This window comes from Manis pentadactyla, chromosome 6, assembly GCF_030020395.1.
Source record: "Manis pentadactyla isolate mManPen7 chromosome 6, mManPen7.hap1, whole genome shotgun sequence".
NCBI classification, from domain to species: Eukaryota; Metazoa; Chordata; class Mammalia; order Pholidota; family Manidae; genus Manis; species Manis pentadactyla.
This window is the reverse complement of record NC_080024.1, coordinates 145,914,007-145,933,838: the sequence shown is the minus strand read 5'-3', so window position 1 is coordinate 145,933,838 and position 19,832 is coordinate 145,914,007. Positions and strand designations below refer to the sequence as shown.

At 34.4% G+C, this 19,832-nt stretch overlaps 1 protein-coding gene across 9 annotated transcripts in view; it reads right to left on the bottom strand.

Moving 5' to 3' along the window:
- RELCH (RAB11 binding and LisH domain, coiled-coil and HEAT repeat containing) overlaps positions 1–19,832 on the bottom strand; it is a 128,623-nt gene that overhangs the window by 16,884 nt on the left and 91,907 nt on the right. For 6 of the 9 annotated variants that reach the window (XM_036876694.2, XM_036876698.2, XM_036876702.2 and 3 more), the window contains 5 exons: positions 15,092–15,174; positions 14,232–14,295; positions 12,622–12,760; positions 8,800–8,916; positions 4,906–4,994 (listed from right to left, as the gene is read on the bottom strand). In XM_036876694.2, coding sequence (XP_036732589.2) covers positions 4,906–4,994; positions 8,800–8,916; positions 12,622–12,760; positions 14,232–14,295; positions 15,092–15,174 — 492 coding nt within the window. Of the gene's footprint in view, positions 1–4,905; positions 4,995–8,799; positions 8,917–12,621; positions 12,761–14,231; positions 14,296–14,502; positions 14,586–15,091; positions 15,175–19,832 lie in introns of those variants that run through there. The other 3 variants (XM_036876699.2, XM_036876695.2, XR_005022936.2) reach the window with 2 other exon arrangements.

Here is a 19,832-nt window from a genome sequence, read left to right as displayed (position 1 = left end):
AATAAAATATCTAGGAATAAACCTAACCAAGGAAGTGAAAGACTTATACTCTGAAAACTACAAGTCACTCTTAAGAGAAATTAAAGGGGACACTAACAGATGGAAACTCATCCCATGCTCGTAGCTAGGAAGAATTAATATCGTCAAAATGGCCATCCTGCCCAAAGCAATATACAGATTGGATGCAATCCCTATGAAACTACCAGCAACATTCTTCAATGAACTGGAACAAATAATTCAAAAATTCATATGGAAACACCAAAGACCCTGAATAGCCAAATCAATACTGAGAAAGAAGAATAAAGTAGGGGGGATCTCACTCCCCAACTTCAAGCTCTACTATAAAGCCATAGTAATCAAGACAATTTGGTACTGGCACAAGAGCAGAGCCACAGACCAATGGAACAGACTAGAGAATCCAGACATTAACCCAGACATATATGGTCAATTAATATTTGATAAAGGAGCCATGGACATACAATGGCGAAATGACAGTCTCTTCAACAGATGGTGCTGGCAAAACTGGACAGCTACATGTAGGAGAATGAAACTGGACCATTGTCTAACCCCATATACAAAAGTAAATTCAAAATGGATCAAAGACCTGAATGTAAGCCATGAAACCATTAAACTGTTGGAAGAAAACATAGGCAAAAACCTCTTAGACATAAACATGAGTGACCTCTTCTTGAACATATTTCTTCGGGCAAGGAAAACAGCAAAAATGAGTAAGTGGGACTATATTATGTTGAAAAGCTTCTGCACAGCAAAAGACACCATCAATAGAACAAGAAGGATCCCTACAGTATGGGAGAATATATTTGAAAATGACACATCCGATAAAGGCTTGATGTCCAGAATATATAAAGAGCTCATACGCCTCAACAAACAGAAAACAAATAACCCAATTAAAAAATGGGCAGAGGAACTGAACAGACAGTTCTCCAAAAAAGAAATACAGATGGCCAACAGACACATGAAAAGATGCTCCACATCACTAATTATCAGAGAAATGCAAATTAAAACTACAATGAGGTATCACCTCACACCAGTAAGGATGGCTGCCATCCAAAAGACAAACAACAACAAATGTTGGCGAGGCTGTGGAGAAAGGGGAACCCTCCTACACTGCTGGTGGGAATGTAAATTAGTTTAACCATTGTGGAAAGCAGTATGGAGGTACATCAAAATGCTCAAAACAGACTTACCATTTGACCCAGGAATTGCACTCCTAGGAATTTACCCTAAGAATGCAGCAATCAAGTATGAGAAAGATCAGTGCACCCCTATGTTTATCGCAGCACTATTTACAATAGCCAAGAATTGGAAGCAACCTAAATGTCCATCGATAGATGAATGGATAAAGAAGATGTGGTACATATACACAATGGAATACTACTCAGCCATAAGAAAAGGGCAAATCCAACCATTTGCAGCAACATGGATGGAGCTGGAGGGTATTATGCTCAGTGAAACAAGCCAAGCGGAGAAAGAGAAATACCAAATAATTTCACTTATATGTGGAATATAAGAACAAAGGAAAAACTGAAGGAACAAAACAGCAGCAGAATCACAGAACTCAAGAATGGATAACAGGTTCCAAAGGGAAAGGGACTGGGGAGGATGGGTGGGCAGGGAGGGATAAGGGGGGGGAGAAGTAGGGGGGTATTAAGATTAGCATGCATGGGGGGGTAGGAGAAAAGGGAGGGCTGTACAATACAGAGAAGGCAAGTAATGATTCTACAACATTTTGCTATGCTGATGGACAGTGACTGTAAAGGGGTTTATAGGGGAGACCTGGTATAGGGGAGAGCCTAGTAAACATAATATTCGTCAAGTAAGTGTAGATTAGTGATTCCAAAAACAAAACAAAACAAAAAAAACAAAACAACAAAAAAAAGGGCAGTTCCTGTGTGGTAACCTCCAATGAGTTCTACACAGGGTATAAAGGGCATATAAAAGTGTAGGCAAAGGGTCTGTTTGTGTTTATACAGAAGATCAAAGCCTAATTGGGCTACCCCGAAAATGAACTAAGATACGATATGAAAAAGAACTTCCAACATCAGCACTCTCGGGAAGACTCATGCCAGAAGATGATCATCAAAAAACCCCAACAAAGATCCACGCACTGCTACAGCTGTAGATGCACTCATCCCACCAGTTCCTGGACTTGCCATGGGAATGAAGAAGGAGATATCTAAGCTGGCCTGTGCATACAGTAAAACAACAAATTTGACTGGATCTATACTGTTGGAACTCAACCAAGAATTAGGAGAAGTGCAAATTGTAGCGCTCCAAAGTCTTACAACTACAAACTATTTACTGTTAAAAGAACATATGGCATGTGAACAGTCCCCAGGAATGGGTTGTTTTAATTTGTCTGATTTCTCTCAGACTGTTCAAGTTCAGTTGGACAATATCCACCATATCATAGATAAGTTTTCACAAATGCCTAAGGTGCCTAACTGGTTTTCTTGGTTTCACTGGAGATGGCTGGTAATTATAGGTATGCTTTGGTTATGTAACTATACTCCTATTATGTTAATGTGTGTGCGCAATTTAATTAGTAGTTTAAAACCTATACATGCTGAAGTTACTCTACAAGAAGATATGTCAAAGAAATAATCAATCTTCCCTTGTTTTCTTCCGCCTGCTACTTCTATAGCTTTTCTTCTTCCTTCCTAATTACAACCCTTAAATAGAATTTGTGCCTCATATCAAATTTACCGAGTATCCTAATTCTTCCAAGTGGTAAAGATACCTCAAGACAAATGCTGGGCATAGAAGCTACAGGGCATAAATATGCAAAGAAATAAAAAGCTAACCATTTCAAACAATAAGGCTTCTCTCTCACTTATCAACTTTACATTTCCCTGTATGGCCCCGGAAGATGACTGGTTAGCCAGAGACGGGTAAGATTCCTCAAGGGAGGAACAACCTAAGACAGGCACAGTCGCAGGGGGGCCATCAGGTGAGAAATTGGGGATCAACAGAGGTGAGGCTTAGAACCTCACCCCCCCTGTTCTGAGAGAAATCTTCTGCATACGTGGATGTTTTATTGCCCTTGTCTAGCTTGGATTAACACATAGTCTACAGGCACACACCTGATCATCTACATTTGCTCTCTTACAACACTAAACTATGTTTTCTACCTTTATCTTGTATCTACCTACTACTTCAGCATTTTATTAAAAATTATAATAATAAAGAGAGAAATGTGGTATCCACATATAAATCAAGTATAAAAACCAAATGAGTATTCATATTTGAACTGACTGTTTAGAGTTCATAATGCATGAGCAAATCCGAAAGTTTCTGTGATGACTGCCCTTGTACTGTTCACTATGTAACTTATTCATTATGTAAGAATTTGTTCTCCATGTAAGAACTTGTTTGTTATGCCTCAGAAAATTGGAGACTGACGAAAATTAGGCTTGGGGTGGATTAATGATTGTGTATTGAACATTGACTCCCTTATACAGAATTTTATTGTTGTTAACAACCATTTGATCAATACATATGAGAGATGCCCTCACAAAAAAAAAAAAAAAAAAAAAAAAAGGACAGACTTCCAATGGTAAAATAAATAAGTAACCGGGATGTAATGTATAGCATAAGGAATATAGTGAAGATATTGTAACAGCTTGGTAGGGTGATAGCTGGAACCTAGAATTATGTATATAAATGTTTTATCACTGTGTTGTACACCTGAAACTAATGTAATGTAATACTATGCGTCAACTACCCATCAATAAAAAAAAAAAAAAAGAAATACATTTCATATATGGTGATTTCTCTGATGGATCTGGCCAAAGTAAATTTCCAGAAAACCTTCTGGAAAGGTTTCACTACTCTAGATGCCATTATGAACATTTGTGATTCATGGGAAGAGGTCAAAATATCAACATTTACTGGAGTTTGGAAGTTGATTCCAACCCTCATGGATGACTTTGAGGGGTTCAAGACTTAAGTGGAGGAAGTCACTAGAGATGTGGTGGAAATAGTAAGAGAACTAGAATTACCAGTGGAGTCTGAAAGTGTGACTGAATGGCTGCAATCTCATGAGAAGACTACAATGGATGAGGAGTGGCTTCTTATGGATGAGCAAACAAAGTGGTTTCTTGAGATGGAATCTACACCTCCCTGGTGAAGATGCTATTAAGATTACTGCAATGACAAGGACTTAGAATATTACATAAATATAGTCGATAAAGCAGAAGCAGAGTTTGAGAGGACTGCCTCCAATTTTGAAAGAAGTTACACTGTGGGTAAAATGCCATCAAACATCACGTGCTACAGTGAAATTGTTCATGAAAGGAAGGATCAATTGATGAGGCAAACTTCACTATTATCTTATTTTAAGAAACTGCCACAGCCACTTGGTCTTTCAGCAACTACCACCTCAATCAGTCTAGCCATCAACATTGAGGCAAGACACTCCACCAGCAAAAAGACTCTAACTTTCTGAAAGCTCAGATGATTGTTAGCATTTTAATACAAGAAAGTATTTTAAATTAAGGTATATAGTTTTAGACACAACGTTAATGCACACCTCAGACTATAATATAGTGTAAACATAACTTTTATATGCAAGAGAAATGAAAAAATTTATTTGACTCTCTTTACTGCAATATTTGCTTTATTATGGTGATCTGGAAGCAAACCTGTACTATCTCTGAAGTGTGCCTGTAAATGCTGAACAGGGTTTTGGAAGAAATAGGAAGACAAATACACAGAGTTACGAGGAAATGGAAATAGAAAAAAGACACATTGCTTGTAAGAAAGTTGATGGTTAGAGATAATACTGTACAGCATTTTATAGATAAAAAGCATTTCATGTACATTATCTTATTAAATTCTAATTATATTCAGTGGAGGAGGGTATGCATCAACGCAGCAGCTTACCTCATGCTCGGGAGAAAGATGTTCCATGTCAGTCCTTAAACATCTGAGACCAGGTAAAAAGTGATTAACCATTAAGTCCTCTGAAATGACTGGAGACAAAGTGGTTAAGGGAATTTAAAAAATTCAAACTGGTATGTCCAACAGAATAACAGAGTAAAATAAAAGGAGCAGCTCTCTCAAGTGGTGCCTCTGGCATGCTGATCACTTAGAGCAACTCGGCTCCCTTCTAGCACGATTCTCAGCTGCTGAGTTAGTTACTAAGGAAGAGTCAAATGTGTCCATTCCCACAAATCTCTTTATATCAAAGGTATTCATTATTGTAACACAATCCAATTACATACCATACAAACACGTGAAATGAATGTGAAAATCAAGTCAGGTAATTAAATTAGATGTTTAAGTGAGTATGAAATGAGCATGAAAAGTAAGAAAATGAACATTTCTAAGTTGTTTAGAAAAAAACTGACTAAGGCCAATTGCTTAAAACACTGCTGTTTAATTATGTATGTGTGGGACAACTTTAAGAGATTAGGAAAAAAGGAGAAAACAAGAAATTCTATACCCAGTATCAGAAATATTTCTGGGTCCTCTTTAAAGAAAATTAAATTGAAAATCAGACAATCACATTATGGATGTAATTTATCTAAGAAAGATATTTAACTCTAATCAGCAGAATTACACAAAATGCCTCAGCCCTACATCAAAAGATTGGTAAAAGAAAATGTATTTATGTATTTTTAAGTTAATCTTAGATACATATCACTTTCCTGGTTTCTTGCTTTAACCATCCTATTAAACTGACCCATTAAAGTCTTAACTGAATTGGGTAAGACAGCTTTTGCTGTAATGACTTAAATTTAGTACTAGTTATATTTCCTGGTCATCTTTGAGTTGTACTTGATTATCCTGAAATTTAAAGGAATCAGGAAAGCAGATACTTCTCTCAACAATCCACCTTGTTATTCATGTCAATTTTGACACATTCTTCCCTTATCATAGTTGTCAGCCATTTAAAAATAGTTCATATTTTAATATTGTACCATGTTAAAGTGGAAAATGCCAGTAAATACAAATAAAGATGATTTAGTCTTTCTGAAAACAAAAACAAAAAGCTATAATGAATTTCATTAAATAATCAGTATAATACAGAACAACTGCCTTAAGATAGTTATAAATAAAAATTGTTTATAAACAAAGTTTCTGAAATGAGTGACTTATAAGTAGGTAGTACTTAAAATACAGACATTATTTGGTTGAACTAAGTCCCCACAGACATATAGAGGGCTGCACCCTAATGGATATGTAGTCTTGTCTTATAAATATGGGGAAAGTACCACTAATACGTAACTGTGAGTGACCTTTGGATAAGCAGTTAAGAGTCTGATCTAGAGAAATATTGGCATGAATTGAGAAGCTGAAGATGGCTTTATTTGGAGATAAAGGGGAAGTCACTCTCCTTTCTTTCTACTCAGTTTGGTCCAACATTTAAATCCCCATGGAATCACACAATCTCTCTTAAGGGGTGGAAACTTAGAGGTTGTTTAAGTTCTATTTGATATTGGGAACAGGAATCACCTCCACCTCACCCAGGAATGACAGTCATAGGGCCTCTGGCAGCTGACAATGACAGGACACTCACAGCTTTGTTACAGGAGATCATGCATTTAGATAGCTCAATTAAAGTTTCTCTTATAAAGAAAATCAGCCTCTCTGTAGTTACTGCTTGTTAGTTTTAGCTCTGCACCTTAGTTACACAATGTGTCTAAACTTTCTTCTATGTAACAACCTTGAAAATATTATTTCCTGGTCATCTTTGAATTATCTTTTCATCCCCAAGCCACCTCTTCTCCAAGTTAAGCATTTTTAAATTCCTTCAAATTTTTGAAAATATGATTTCTTGACTTATTACTACGTGGAATGTTAAGCACTAGTTTTTCTATGTCCCTGTTAAAATATGGTATTAGTGCTGAAAGGAACACTGCTCTGTTCTATCAGTTCAGAATACAATGGAACAGCAGAACACATTTGGACAATGTGATTTTATTGTGGCCACACCACCCTGTTAACAGAAGTACAAGTTCTGACTCATGCAGAATACTTTTAGTATTTGAACAAGGTCTACTGTTAAGATGGTTCTTTCCCTTACAATACTGGTGTAAAGACTATTTACTGTATTTATTCTACTAATATGCTGTGCATATCTAAACACACAATAATATTCCTCCTACACAGACTTCCATGCTCTTTAGAAACCACTGCCTTCCCCAATTGGAAAATTTGGTTTTAGTGAGCTAGATTTTTGATCTTTGACTTTCCCATTTTCCTTGAGGTATATTCCTTTAGAAACTCTCTGCTATGTAAGGTTATACAGGACTTTTCACTTACATTTTTAAACCTCTATTTTCACAAAGACAAGTATAAACATACCAATATTTTCTTTCTTTGAAATACAAACTCTGGCATGCCATTATGACTTTCTTGTAAAGGTCCTGTCACTTCTCCATTACTAGAGTTCTTCCTTGCTAATTCAGAATATATCATTTCCTCTTTTTGCTTCCTCTATCTTCTCTAAATTGAAAATGCCAACATGGTAAATCAAGAATGGTAGTAAGTTCTCCTTTTAGTGGAATTAAACTTATAGGAGATAATGGATAGCTGAGGTACCAAATTATCAAATTATGGTGTATCCAACCCACTTTATAGTCTACATTACAAAAAATATGACCACATTATCCACATGCATAGTTGTAGTAGATTCCCAAAATAAAACACTCTCAACCATGCATCCAACTTCATTTTAATATTTCCAAAAGGACAAACAGCTCCTTAACAGATAGCTCTGTTTTTAATTTGATTTGTTCTGAATAAAAATAACCTTCCACTGGAACATTCTAGAGAAGAATCCAATGCTAATGAGTGTCTGGTATTTTGGAACATACTTATCTTAAAATTACCTGTTCACTTCTTACTACTTCAAACTGGTAGATAACAATACGGAACCATCAGTGTTAATCCTGAAGCTCTTCTTTGTCCTCTATTTTCTCCTATGAATCACTGGGAACCTCTCTTGTCATTTTTTTCTGTCATAATCATAGTTCTCTGATAATGTTGTCTGGCATGTACTTTTCTAGTTCTGTTTGAGTACTTGGCCTCTCATTCCTTTTTCAATCTCTTATTTCCCCTTTCTTGAACCAGTCTGCTTTTTAATGGGAGAGCTTAGAAGCTAGAGTTCACTTTACCCATCTTTATCTTTACTTCCTTCTTAGCTTTATTTTACCATTTATTTTACTAAGACAGTAAGAAGAACATTTAATAGGATAGCTAAAGTTCTTTGTTCTAGTCACAGCTTTGGTTTTAACTATAAAAAACAGAAGTCACTAATGCCTTTATGCATTAGTTTAATTATTATAAAATGTAGTGGCTGACATGGGTTAGATGATCCAGCTCCACCATCATTCAAAATAGCCATGCTGGAACTGTACTTTTTCAACGAGTGGTATCTCTCCAAGAGACACTCATAGTATTCTACTGGATACAGATGGCTAAACAGTCACTGAAAAATCTGAACGCCAGGACACATACATGAATTCCTTTTAATTAACAGAAACCCCAGCTATAACTCAGTTCTTGCTCAATTCAATATCCAATTAATATAGATAAAACTTCAGTTAATGTTTTCAAAACTATAAAACATACAAGCATAGAGGACTTAAAATTATCTTTTTAAATTATGAGATGGCTAGAAAAAGGAGCAGTGCAAGTAAAATTAAATTTTTTAATTTTATGTAATCCTTATTTAAGAAAGGTAGAGAAAATGAAATTCTACTTCTCAGTCTCTAACAACTGACATTCACTGTAAGGTTGCTTATATACTATAGACTAAAGCAAGGATACAACAACAAGAAAGTGCACTGTAGGCTTCAAAAAGATGAGTAGCAATATCCAGTCTTTTAGAATCCACAATTTGTAAGTTGTTCACCAAAGCTAATTTATGCAAATGTGGTAAAACAACTGAAAAAAAAAAAAAAAGAAAAGAAAAGAAATTGTTACATTTTTATCCAAAACATGCACATACAAAACCCATACATTTTTTAAAATAATTTTTCATTTTTATTTACAAAATTTCATCTCAATTCTAGATGATTACCCACATCCTATGCTCTAAGCTTGCTTTTTATCCCTAAGGAAGAAAGCATGTTTTTTCAGAATAAAGAGTGATCTGGAATTTAGGAGAAACCAATTATAGCACTGTCACTATAAACTAATTATGTGAGGATGTATACAGGTCATTTGGCCTCACTGCAATTCCATTTCTTAATTTGAAAAATGAAACAAAATAACAAATGTAAACAACCTACTTCTTGTGTTCTCTTTACAAGTAAGTTTCTTTCTCAAAACCAGGTTATTACCAATGTTACTACAAAATAAATATACTTGTTCTTTTTCAACATCAAATTATTTCACACCTTCATACAATTATCACTAACTTTAGTTTTATTAAAATTCTTAGCAAAGACCAATGTCAAATACTGGTTGAGTTTTGAAGTCACTCGATGGGCTCAATATCTTACATTTCAATGAATAAGGTACAATTTAAAAATACAGACAACCTACTGCTAAAATAGAAGTGACAGACCAAGAAACAATAACCAATTCAGTAACAATGAACACCCCTAATGCCTAAGATTGTGTTTTCTAAATACCATTTCCCACTAAAACCAGGGTTCCTTGGAGAGATGGCACCAGGGGTCAGTGATTATCAAATTGTTCATCATATGGCCCTTTTCTAGTCTCTGCTTGGTTTGGGAACCCAAAATACCATTCATGAGCATGTACTTCTGATAAACTAGACCAACTGTAGTGACTCCTTTCATGTTTGCATTGAGTTTATGTATGTTTAAGCCTAACAATCTCCTCCAAAAAAACCCTCCTGCTTCAGTAAACTAACAGTAAATCAAAATTTTCATGCTTACCATAGTAAATGGCTAAAAAAAACCCTCCAAAACAAAGAAAACTCTCACAAGACTTAGAATAACACTGGTCATTTTTAGGGGACTTTGTGACTTGTCAAAATTAGTGACAACATACTTAAGAGGAGTTGTAGAAAAATTAGGGGACAAAAACTCCAAATATACATTGACATCCCAATGAATTCACTGAAACTCCAATTCATTAAATGACATGCTGAGACCTCAACAAAATCGTGGCTCTAAGTCCCTTTCAAGGATTCTCTAGTTCATTCTGCCCAAACATTCTGGAACTTATTTTCCTTGCATTTTGTTATCTACTGACACATAGCTTCTTTATTACTTCTGTTCCTTTTCTGACTTCTTATACAAGCAATCCTTTCCTCAGTGTTTTTTTTTCAGAACCTCAAAACCCACACTGCACAATATCCCCTTAAAATTGCTTAACTAGAAAACCCATATATTTAAGTTACTGTAAATTCTGTTCTAGAGCCAGTTAAAAGCTATAATTAAGGATCTTCCTAAATCTTAGAAGACAGACAGAAATTTACTACAGAATTTAACAGTTCATTATATACATACTGTCCTGGCTACCACATCCATACCAATTAATTCACTTAATTGTTAACCTCTTAGACAGAGATAAATGGTTCAAAGATTTAATAACCTAGATGTGCATAATTCTACAACAGACCTTCAGTGGGCAAGGAAAATAGGAAATACACAACATAAGGCTATTGCAGAAGCCTTTCCCTAAGGGCAGACTGGACAAAGATTCAAAACTGCACACAAAATAAAGATAAATCAATAGGAGATTTTATAAAAATAGATTTTGTTAAACTTTCAAAATATACTTAGAGAAGATCCAACAGCCTTAGTAAAGGGAACTTTGTTTTCTCTTTCTGTAAATGGGTTCAGGTCTGAAAAAAAACACTGGGGGATAAAAAAACTAATCTGAGTAAAACTGCCACATTAGAAAATCTCCAATGTATGACTAAATCATTTTCAGAGAGCCTTTTAAAGTTAAAAAGCTGAAAACAAAACAAATTATGTATTATGTTTCAGATACAACCAATGGCCCCTGGAATAAAATCAAGACCAAAAGCTCCTGTGATAACTAAGAGCTAGGTGAGCTAAGGAGCCACTGGAAGAACCAATGCCCTCCATTCTCTAAGAAATAGAGGGACAAATATCCAAAATGCCAGTCCAGTTAGATATTACCACCCAGCAATTCTATTCCCTTCCTTAAACTCCCAAAGGGAATTGTCTATAACTATAGATGGATAAACAGTACACCATTCTTGTCAATATGGGTTCTATTTTATCAACCATTAATCTTATTAATACAGGACATTAAATTTCTCAGCGTGAAGTTTTAAAGCAAAAGGGAAGCCAGTTGACTGGGCAGAAAGTACAAAAGGAAAAAATGTGTCTTAAAAAAAGGCTGGTGTGAAAATAGGAAAGAAGATTGTATAAGATATACTTGTGGGTACACAGCAAGTTAGAAGTCTTCAAGGAACAATGATTTACTACCTATTTAAGCAGTGGAAATGGCTATCCTCAAATCTCTTCCCAAGGCAACCTTTAATTGTTATTTTGGGACCATTATAAAAAGAAAATTTCTAACTTTGTGTCCCATAAATCTGTCTTTTGAATGTACAGAAAGAGGTTGGATTATGTTCTAGAAAATTACTAACTCAACATGGCACATGCCAAAGACTCAGTGCCTATTTAACCTATTCCTTGAACCAGAAGCCAAGACTTACTCTCCTTGTGTCAGGGTGATTACAGCCTCAAAAAAGGTAGTCAAAGTACTCTCAGAATTTTTACTAGGATCACATGTAAATCTGATGTTACAACATGCAGAATTATCTCTATCACTAACTAAAATACCAAATCTTTTTCTGTTAATTTATGAAATATCGTTATTTTCTCTTCTTGTTACTAGCACTATTATCCACCAAAAAATAATCTTAAAATTGTGTTTCTATAGCTCAGTAAGTGTTCATGTCCTCAACACTTTCTGGACACTGCAGTCCAAACCCTGACAATATTTGTTGTCGACTCTTAATATTAAAAAATATCAGGCTGGATATACAACAACTAGTCTATGGAAGAATACAATTTTGTATCAGAAACCAAACTAACGTAAGAAGTCAAACTTATGGTCCTCTTTGGAGCATGTCAAATTGCTAAAAATAAAAGGATTAGATTACAGAAGTGATAACTGACACGCTTTGGAGTAAGAGTTAATTACTAGATGCTTTGATGCTACCCAAAGTTGCTGTCATAAAGGTTGAGTAAAAGAGTTAGTAGAGAAACTAGACAAGATGCTTTACCAGATAATCATGCAGCTCATTTAGCAGACCAACGAGCTGTGAATTAAAACAAAATGATGTATCATAGCTGAATGATATACTAAGTGGAAGGAAAGCGTATTTCTCATAAAGTATTTTTCATGCAAACACATGAAAATTTCCTTAAAAATAAGAATTAAATAAGAAGCTTTAAATGAAAGGGAGCACAATATTTTGAAATTAAGTTATTAAGAAATGTTTTTAAAATAACTTGTTTTATGAGTTACTTTTCACATCTTACATAATCAGTATATAGTATAAAACACTTTCAGCTTTCAGTATATGAAAGATAAAGTATACAAAGGCTTTAACACATGACAAATCCTCAGAAAAGCTTTTGACTTTGATCTTACTTAAGAATTCAGGAAAAAAGGTAGAAAAATGCTACTTACACTCATCTCGGAACCTTGGTTCTGCATTAGGCCCAACTCTACCAAATGTTTTTATGATTTCTGTGTGCAAAGAATACTGGTCTTGATACTGAGGATCTTCCAGAAAAGAAGCCAACTGCATTTTCACTCTTTCCAGCAACTTAAAATTAGATATAATAAAGTCATTTTACAGAATATTAAAAATTGAGTTGTTAAAGAACAAGGTACATAGTAAACATGGCTTGCAGAATTGGACTCAAATGGTTTATATTGACTTGATAGTAGAAATCTGGAATTAGATATGTACTTATTTAGTCGTTTGGCTCAATGATCTTAACATTTTTATTTATGCTGTTACTTCTTATGTTTTTTGGTTTTTGAAAATACAACCATACCCCAACAAATTATAAAAACAAAACAACCCCATAATACTTAAAAAATTTACAAATCATCAAATTTGATGGTTTTGTGTCTAAATTTTAATTTTTAAATCACAGTGTATGTTACCCAATTATTCACCTTCTGAAAGCAATGAGTCATTAATGACTTACATCTTACTCACATTTCCCTAAAAGACACTTTATTTTAGGATTTTAAGAACATGTTGAAATTCTGCCAAGGCTGCAAGCTTTGCAGAACGATGCTTTTTTTAAAATGTTGCTTCACCAGACAAATATATAAGTGAAAAAATGGAAAAAATTTTTCCCCATAACAAAGTTGTTTAATTTTTAAAAAAATAAAAAATCTATATGACAAAAGGATTTTACAAATTAGTTTTTGTTTTGTAAAATGTACACAGGATGGAAAACCTAGTTTTTCATTTAAGTGGCTAAGTAATATGTCCACAAATAATTTATATTCTAGTCCATAGGGCTTTTCATTAGTATAAGGACATGTCCAATTTGCTAATAAAGAATGAAATTCTAATACTAAGACATGTCTAATTCTTAGACACTAGCTGTGTCTTACAGTTAATATTGCAGCTAGAACCTAACAAACTTGGAATTAAATCACAAATTTCTGAATCAAAGTAATGTTTAGGAAGAAAGACCCTGGCAATCTCCTGAAGCAGGCACAACAGAAGGTTGTCATAGTGACGTGTGCGGAAGTGAGATGGTACCAGTCCACTATGAGATTGGCACATTGGTCATCAATGACACAGTTATGAGAACAGAGATGTCTTGTAGGCTTGATTTGTGAAACAGAGATAGGTTTGCATTTCTAAAGTTATCTGGAAAAGAGTCTTGAAATCTGTGCAAACTGGCAATCAGAAATTTATGTAGACTATCCAGAAGTCTACCGGTTAGAGCAGGCTTTGGAATTAGATCTGGTTTGAAGCATTATTCAAAACTGCAATACCGAGCTAGGCTTAAAGCAGGACATCTGAGAGTTGGCTTATACTTAGTTTTCTAATTGAGAAGAAAGACTAGAAACTTCCTTAGGATATAAAATATACTTCGGTAAAGATCTCATGTTTTCAAATACTGAGATCCTCCTCTGACCCATAACTAATTAAGAAGAAAAATGAAAGGTAGGACATTCTCTGCCCCTAGCACTGGGAACAGGGACAGTCAAGTGTTACCATCACCTCAACAGTACACAGATATAAACACATTTCAATTATTTCCTACCTCTCTTTGAATAACTGTTTCCATAATAGTGCCAAAAGCTGGAATTGTAGCAATCCTGACAGAACTGTTAGAATTAAAAAAAGAAAGAAACTGAAATTTTGAGTTGAAAAGCTGATTATTATTAAAATGCATATCAAAGTAAGTACAAGATAAATTTATATGGTATTAGTCTCTAGCAATGACAAATTAAATAAAAAAAAAAAAAGCAGACCAAGAAGAATGCTCAAAAAGACAGACAGGATAACTTAAGGTCGCAGTCTGTGAAACTCACAATTCAGGATCACTGGACAAGGTAACAAGGGCCGGAGCAACCCGCTTGTCAACTAACGCTTCACTCATGCCTCGAAGAGTCAGCTGTAAACCAGTCAACATGCAATAAAAAATGGTTTGGTAAACTGGAATGAGAACTGGGTTAGCTGTGACTGAGGATGGGCAGGCAGACTCATTGGCCTTTCTTGGTGTAGTCATCCACAACAGACATTAAAATGTTAAGCCTCTGGTTCATGCCACTATACTTACTGGTAACAACATGTTAGTGAGATTAGCAGAGCATCCCTTCTTGGCTTGGAAGAAATAGTCCATCAGCGTGTTTTAAGTTTTGGAAACGTTTATTGAGGACTAATATGAGTAATACATTTTTTTCAGCTTTTGGCCTCCGAATTAGGCAGTAATTACTATGAGGGTTGACTTTAAAAGATACATAAACAGCAGTATGATGAAGTTTAAAATCAAGGGAGCATAATCCAGTATTATTTTAAAGATATATATGTTTTTCTCAATGAATTAAAAAGCTGATGGTTATTTCTTGAAAGGCACATTTTAAAGGGATGCCGAATATAAAAGGCAGGGATGACACTTACATTTCAGGGTCACTGGAGAGAGTAATGAGAGCAGGAACAACCCTCTGAGCTACCAGAGTCTCATTCACCCCCTTCACCAACAGCTGATTGGTCAGCGTAGGGGGTACACAGGCGATGCACGGAAAGAGCAAACACAGGGCCACGGGGAGAAGAAAGGAACAACCAAGAGAAAGAGAGAAAACACAAAAGCAAAACCAAAATTAGAAGCTAAGCAAATACTGCTACTAGAGTGCTTTATAAAGGCAGAAATTACTTAGGAGGAAAATGAAGCTTAAATAGCCTAGCAGTCCATAGAAACAGTTTGTCACCAATTAATGGCAGTCTGTACTTTTGGTCAACTAGTCTATGCAATTTCTACATTCAATTTGATGCAATTTAGAAGCAAGCTTTACTTATTTTCAAAGAAACTAAAAAGAAGATGCACACTGGGTTCTATGGTTAAACTTCTTTAAGTAAACCTGTTGTGATTTTGTTATGACCAATGAGGTAGAAACTGGACTGTTTTCAAACAAAACTCAGAAGGCTAGCAGCCACAACTGAATTGCTTCTGATTGCTCTACAGCAAATAAATTTAAAAATCACACCGGAGAGTTCCCAACCTTTCTCATCACATTATTTTCTGAGGTACAGAGACAATGCAGTCTAGTGGAAAGTATGACATGCAGGAATCACATCTGGATTCAGATTCTAGCTCTCCACTTAAGGCTATGTGGCCTTAGATTTATTACATAATCTCTTGAAACAGCTTTCTCATCTGAAAATGATGATACTGTCATCTGCCTTAAAGGACTGCTGCCCTACTAACTGCACATAATATACCTAAATAATATGTCTGATAAAGACTAGGCATTCAACAGAGGCGGGTAAGATTCCTCAAGGGAGGAACAACCTAAGACAGGCACAGTCGCAGGGGGCCATCTGGTGAGAAAATGGGGAGCAGCAGAGGTGAGGCTTAGAACCTACCCCCTCATGTTCTGAGAGAAATCTTCTGCATACATGGATGTTTATTGCCCTCGTCTAGCTCGGATTAACACATAGTCTACAGGCACACACCTGATCATCTACATTTGCTCTCTTACAACACTAAACTATGTTTTCTACCTTTATCTCGTATCTACCTACCACTTCAGCATTTTATTAAAAATAATAATAATAGAGAAATGTGGTATCCACATATAAATCAAGTTTAAAAATCAAATGAATATTCATATTTGAACTGACTGTGTATAGTTCATAATGCATGAACAAAACCGAAAGCTTCTGTGATGACTGCCCTTGCACTGTTCACCATGTAACTTATTCACTATGTAAGAATTTGTACTCAATGTAAGAATTTGTTCGTTATGCATCAGAAGATTGGAGACTGACGAAAATTAGGCTTGGGGTGGATTAATGATTGTGCATTGAGTATTGACCCCCCTATACAGAAATTTATTGTGGTTAACAACTATTTGATCAATAAATATGAGAGATGCCCTCACAAAATATATATATATATACACACTTCCAATTGTAAAATAAATAAGTAACCGGGATGTAATGTATAGCATAAGGAATATAGTCAAAATATTGTAACAACTTGGTATGGTGATAGCTAGTACCTAGAATTATCATGTATATAAATGTTGAATCACTGTGTTATACACCTGAAACTAATGTAATGTAATACTGTTGTCAATTACCCTTCAATAAAAAAATAAAATTAAATTAAATTAAATTTAAAAAAAAAAAAAAAAGACTAGGCATTCAAGAAATGCCAGTTTAATTATTACTACTACTTCAAGGATATAAGATTTGTGATATATTTGGAAAAAAATTATCAATTAAAAACAATTTTTGGCTGGCACAAGTAGTTAACATTTATAAACAGTTCTCTGTTTTACATTTCTCTAAAAGCTCAAAAATAAAACAAAACCAAAAAAGCACAACAGCAAAATGAGAACCATCTATCATCTAATCATAAAAAGAATTCATCCATCAACCTACCCTAAATCATAGAATAAGAGGACACTACTGAGCAGTAGGCATTTTATTTTTATAAAAAGCACTGAATTTTCTGAGTTCAACAGAGAAGGGCAACATCCTAATTCAACATTCTCAATTTCAGAATGTAAATGCAAATTAATCCTAAACACTAATCCTATACTAATTTTGTGATGGAACTAGTTGTCACTGAAGATGTAAGGTGCCACAGAATTTTTGTAACAAAACCCCAACACTGTGTGCATATATGTAAGACACTGTTCCTTCACAAAATATCAGAGAGCACAGTTCACTTTGTGAAAATTCTTAATTTTACAATAATCTGTTACCATTTAACTGCTTATTCATTTTAGAATCTACTTCAATATTCTGAAATACTTTTTATAAAAAGTCATGGATAATTAGGAAGGAATGACAAAAGATTTTTTGTTATTTTTTTAATTACAGATGTCAGGTAGAAATAAACGGGAAAGAAGTTCAGATACTACCAAATAAAACTTTTCTTCTCTTATTTAAAAATAAGATAGCTTAGATTTGAATCAGTACCGGTGTACTTAAAATGCCTGCTTGCTATCTTGTGCCAGCCAAAAAGCATTAAAAGAAGGGACAGTTTAAGGGGACAAGTTAATTTTTCATTGTTCTGGAGTTTTAAGTTTAATTTCTTTATAAGCTAGAAAATCAGAAAGCACAATTTAAGAACTATCAATTACACACAATACATAACTGGATCTCTAAACCTGATGAGGTGAGTACAATTATTACCAATGTTTTAACAGATGAAGAAACAGCCTTACAGAGAAGTTAAGTAACTTGTCCAGAGCTTTCACACCAACAAGTAAAGCTGGAAAATGGACTGAGTTACATTTTTCTTGAAAGTCCACCCCTTCTTGGAGTTGAGGTCTAATGTTACATGCTTAATTTCCTTACGACTGATATAAGAAAGATATAAAGCTTTTCCTACATCTTTGGGAAATCTATTATGTCACACTAAAGAGTCTCTGATGTCTCCTTATAAATCAATTTCAGCAATAATCTGTAATTCAAAAAGTAAATACTGCCTCTTATTTAACAAATAATTAAATGACTGGTTGGGTTTCCCCTTTTTGTTCTGCTGTCTGAAAACTCAAGATCTAAATTTAGTGTTCAATTTCATGAAGTATCTCATATTATGCTCCTGCTATATCCATTTCTTGTTTTATTTTCAACAGTTTCTGGTCTCTTGTGAATATTATTATTTTTTTTTATTTCAAGTGTCCTGTGTTTTATGTTTCTAATTTGAATTAACTCATTTTGAGGGGAAGCAGGAATAAGAGCAGGAGAAAGTTATGAACTATCAGTATCAAAAGAACTCTTGTTTGTTCAAAGTAAGGGTCATTGACAGAAAAGTAATTTTAACTTTTCCTGCTGATGACTTTTACTGGCATGCTCAGTGAAAATTTTTTATTATAAAAGGATTTGAAAAATTACTGAAATAAATCTCTTAAATTAGACTCCAAAGTTCATAACCAACCTGAGAGAACACTGAAAATTGCTTGAGCAGAGGTATAGTTTCCAGACCAGCACTGACAGCAACACAGAAACCAAAATCAGACAAGAGCCACATACAAGAAATAAGGCAGAAAAAAACCCAAAAACAAATAAAAAGGGAGGAAGCTTCACTTATTTACTTAAATTATTTTCATTTATGATATGCTTTCATATGGTATGGTGTTTAGAAACAAATGGTTCAAGCAAAAGAAACGGCTTTTATGATCTTAGAATAAAATCCTGTGAAGAGAGTTGGGTTAAAGAAATAGCTCCTCATTTGAAAGGCTACTCTTTCCTTTTTTGGGCAGGAGAGGACTAAAGAAAGACTTTTCTCATGATAACAACTCTTCTCCAGCATACTGAATAATCAAAAATTATTTATCGCCACAAGGAACTTATACTAGATAGCAACTGAATTTTTTAAAATTTGGTATTGACCTTGGCAAAGAACACATTACAGTTTTTTTGACCAAATATGTATGATAACTGAGGGAATAACAAGGGCAGAGGATTTTCAAACTTCTGATAAAGATGGCATTTTCTTTAGATTCCACAAATGTATTGTATATATTTAAGTTTTAGAGGGTATATATTTTTAACATAGCAGTGCTCTATTCTTGAACTGCAATTTACCTTATGTGAAATTCAGGAGGACTATCCAATTCTTTTTATGCAAATAAATGCTTCAAGATATTTTAAGAATCACATGCATATTAGGGACAATTTTAGTTTGGACAAATACATGTTCTCTAAGCTATTATTTTGTGAAGTAATAGCATAGATTAAAAAATGACAATTAACATTTATTAAGCTCTAATTATGTGTGAGACACTGTTTTAAGGGATTTATAAGTACTATTTCATTTACTATTAACAACAATCCTTTGAGATGTATACTTATTATCATCTTTATTTTGTAGATGAGAAAACAAAAGACACAGAGAAGTCTGAACTTGCCACTAAGAGGCAGAGACAGACAGTCTGGCTCTATGGTAAGACTTAGAAGCAGTAACAAACATTTTAAAGCAATTTTAGTGCTCCAGTACAAGTTCTAGAAATATATATACACATATATGTAAATATATTAGGCTATGACTTAATTTCCTCTATGATGAGTATAAAAGATATGTATTTCAATTTTCATATTTAACTTGGGTAGTATCTATTTAAGAAAATCCAGTTAAATTATATGAACAGTCTCTTCTCTCTTATAAATCGGTGGATAGTTAATG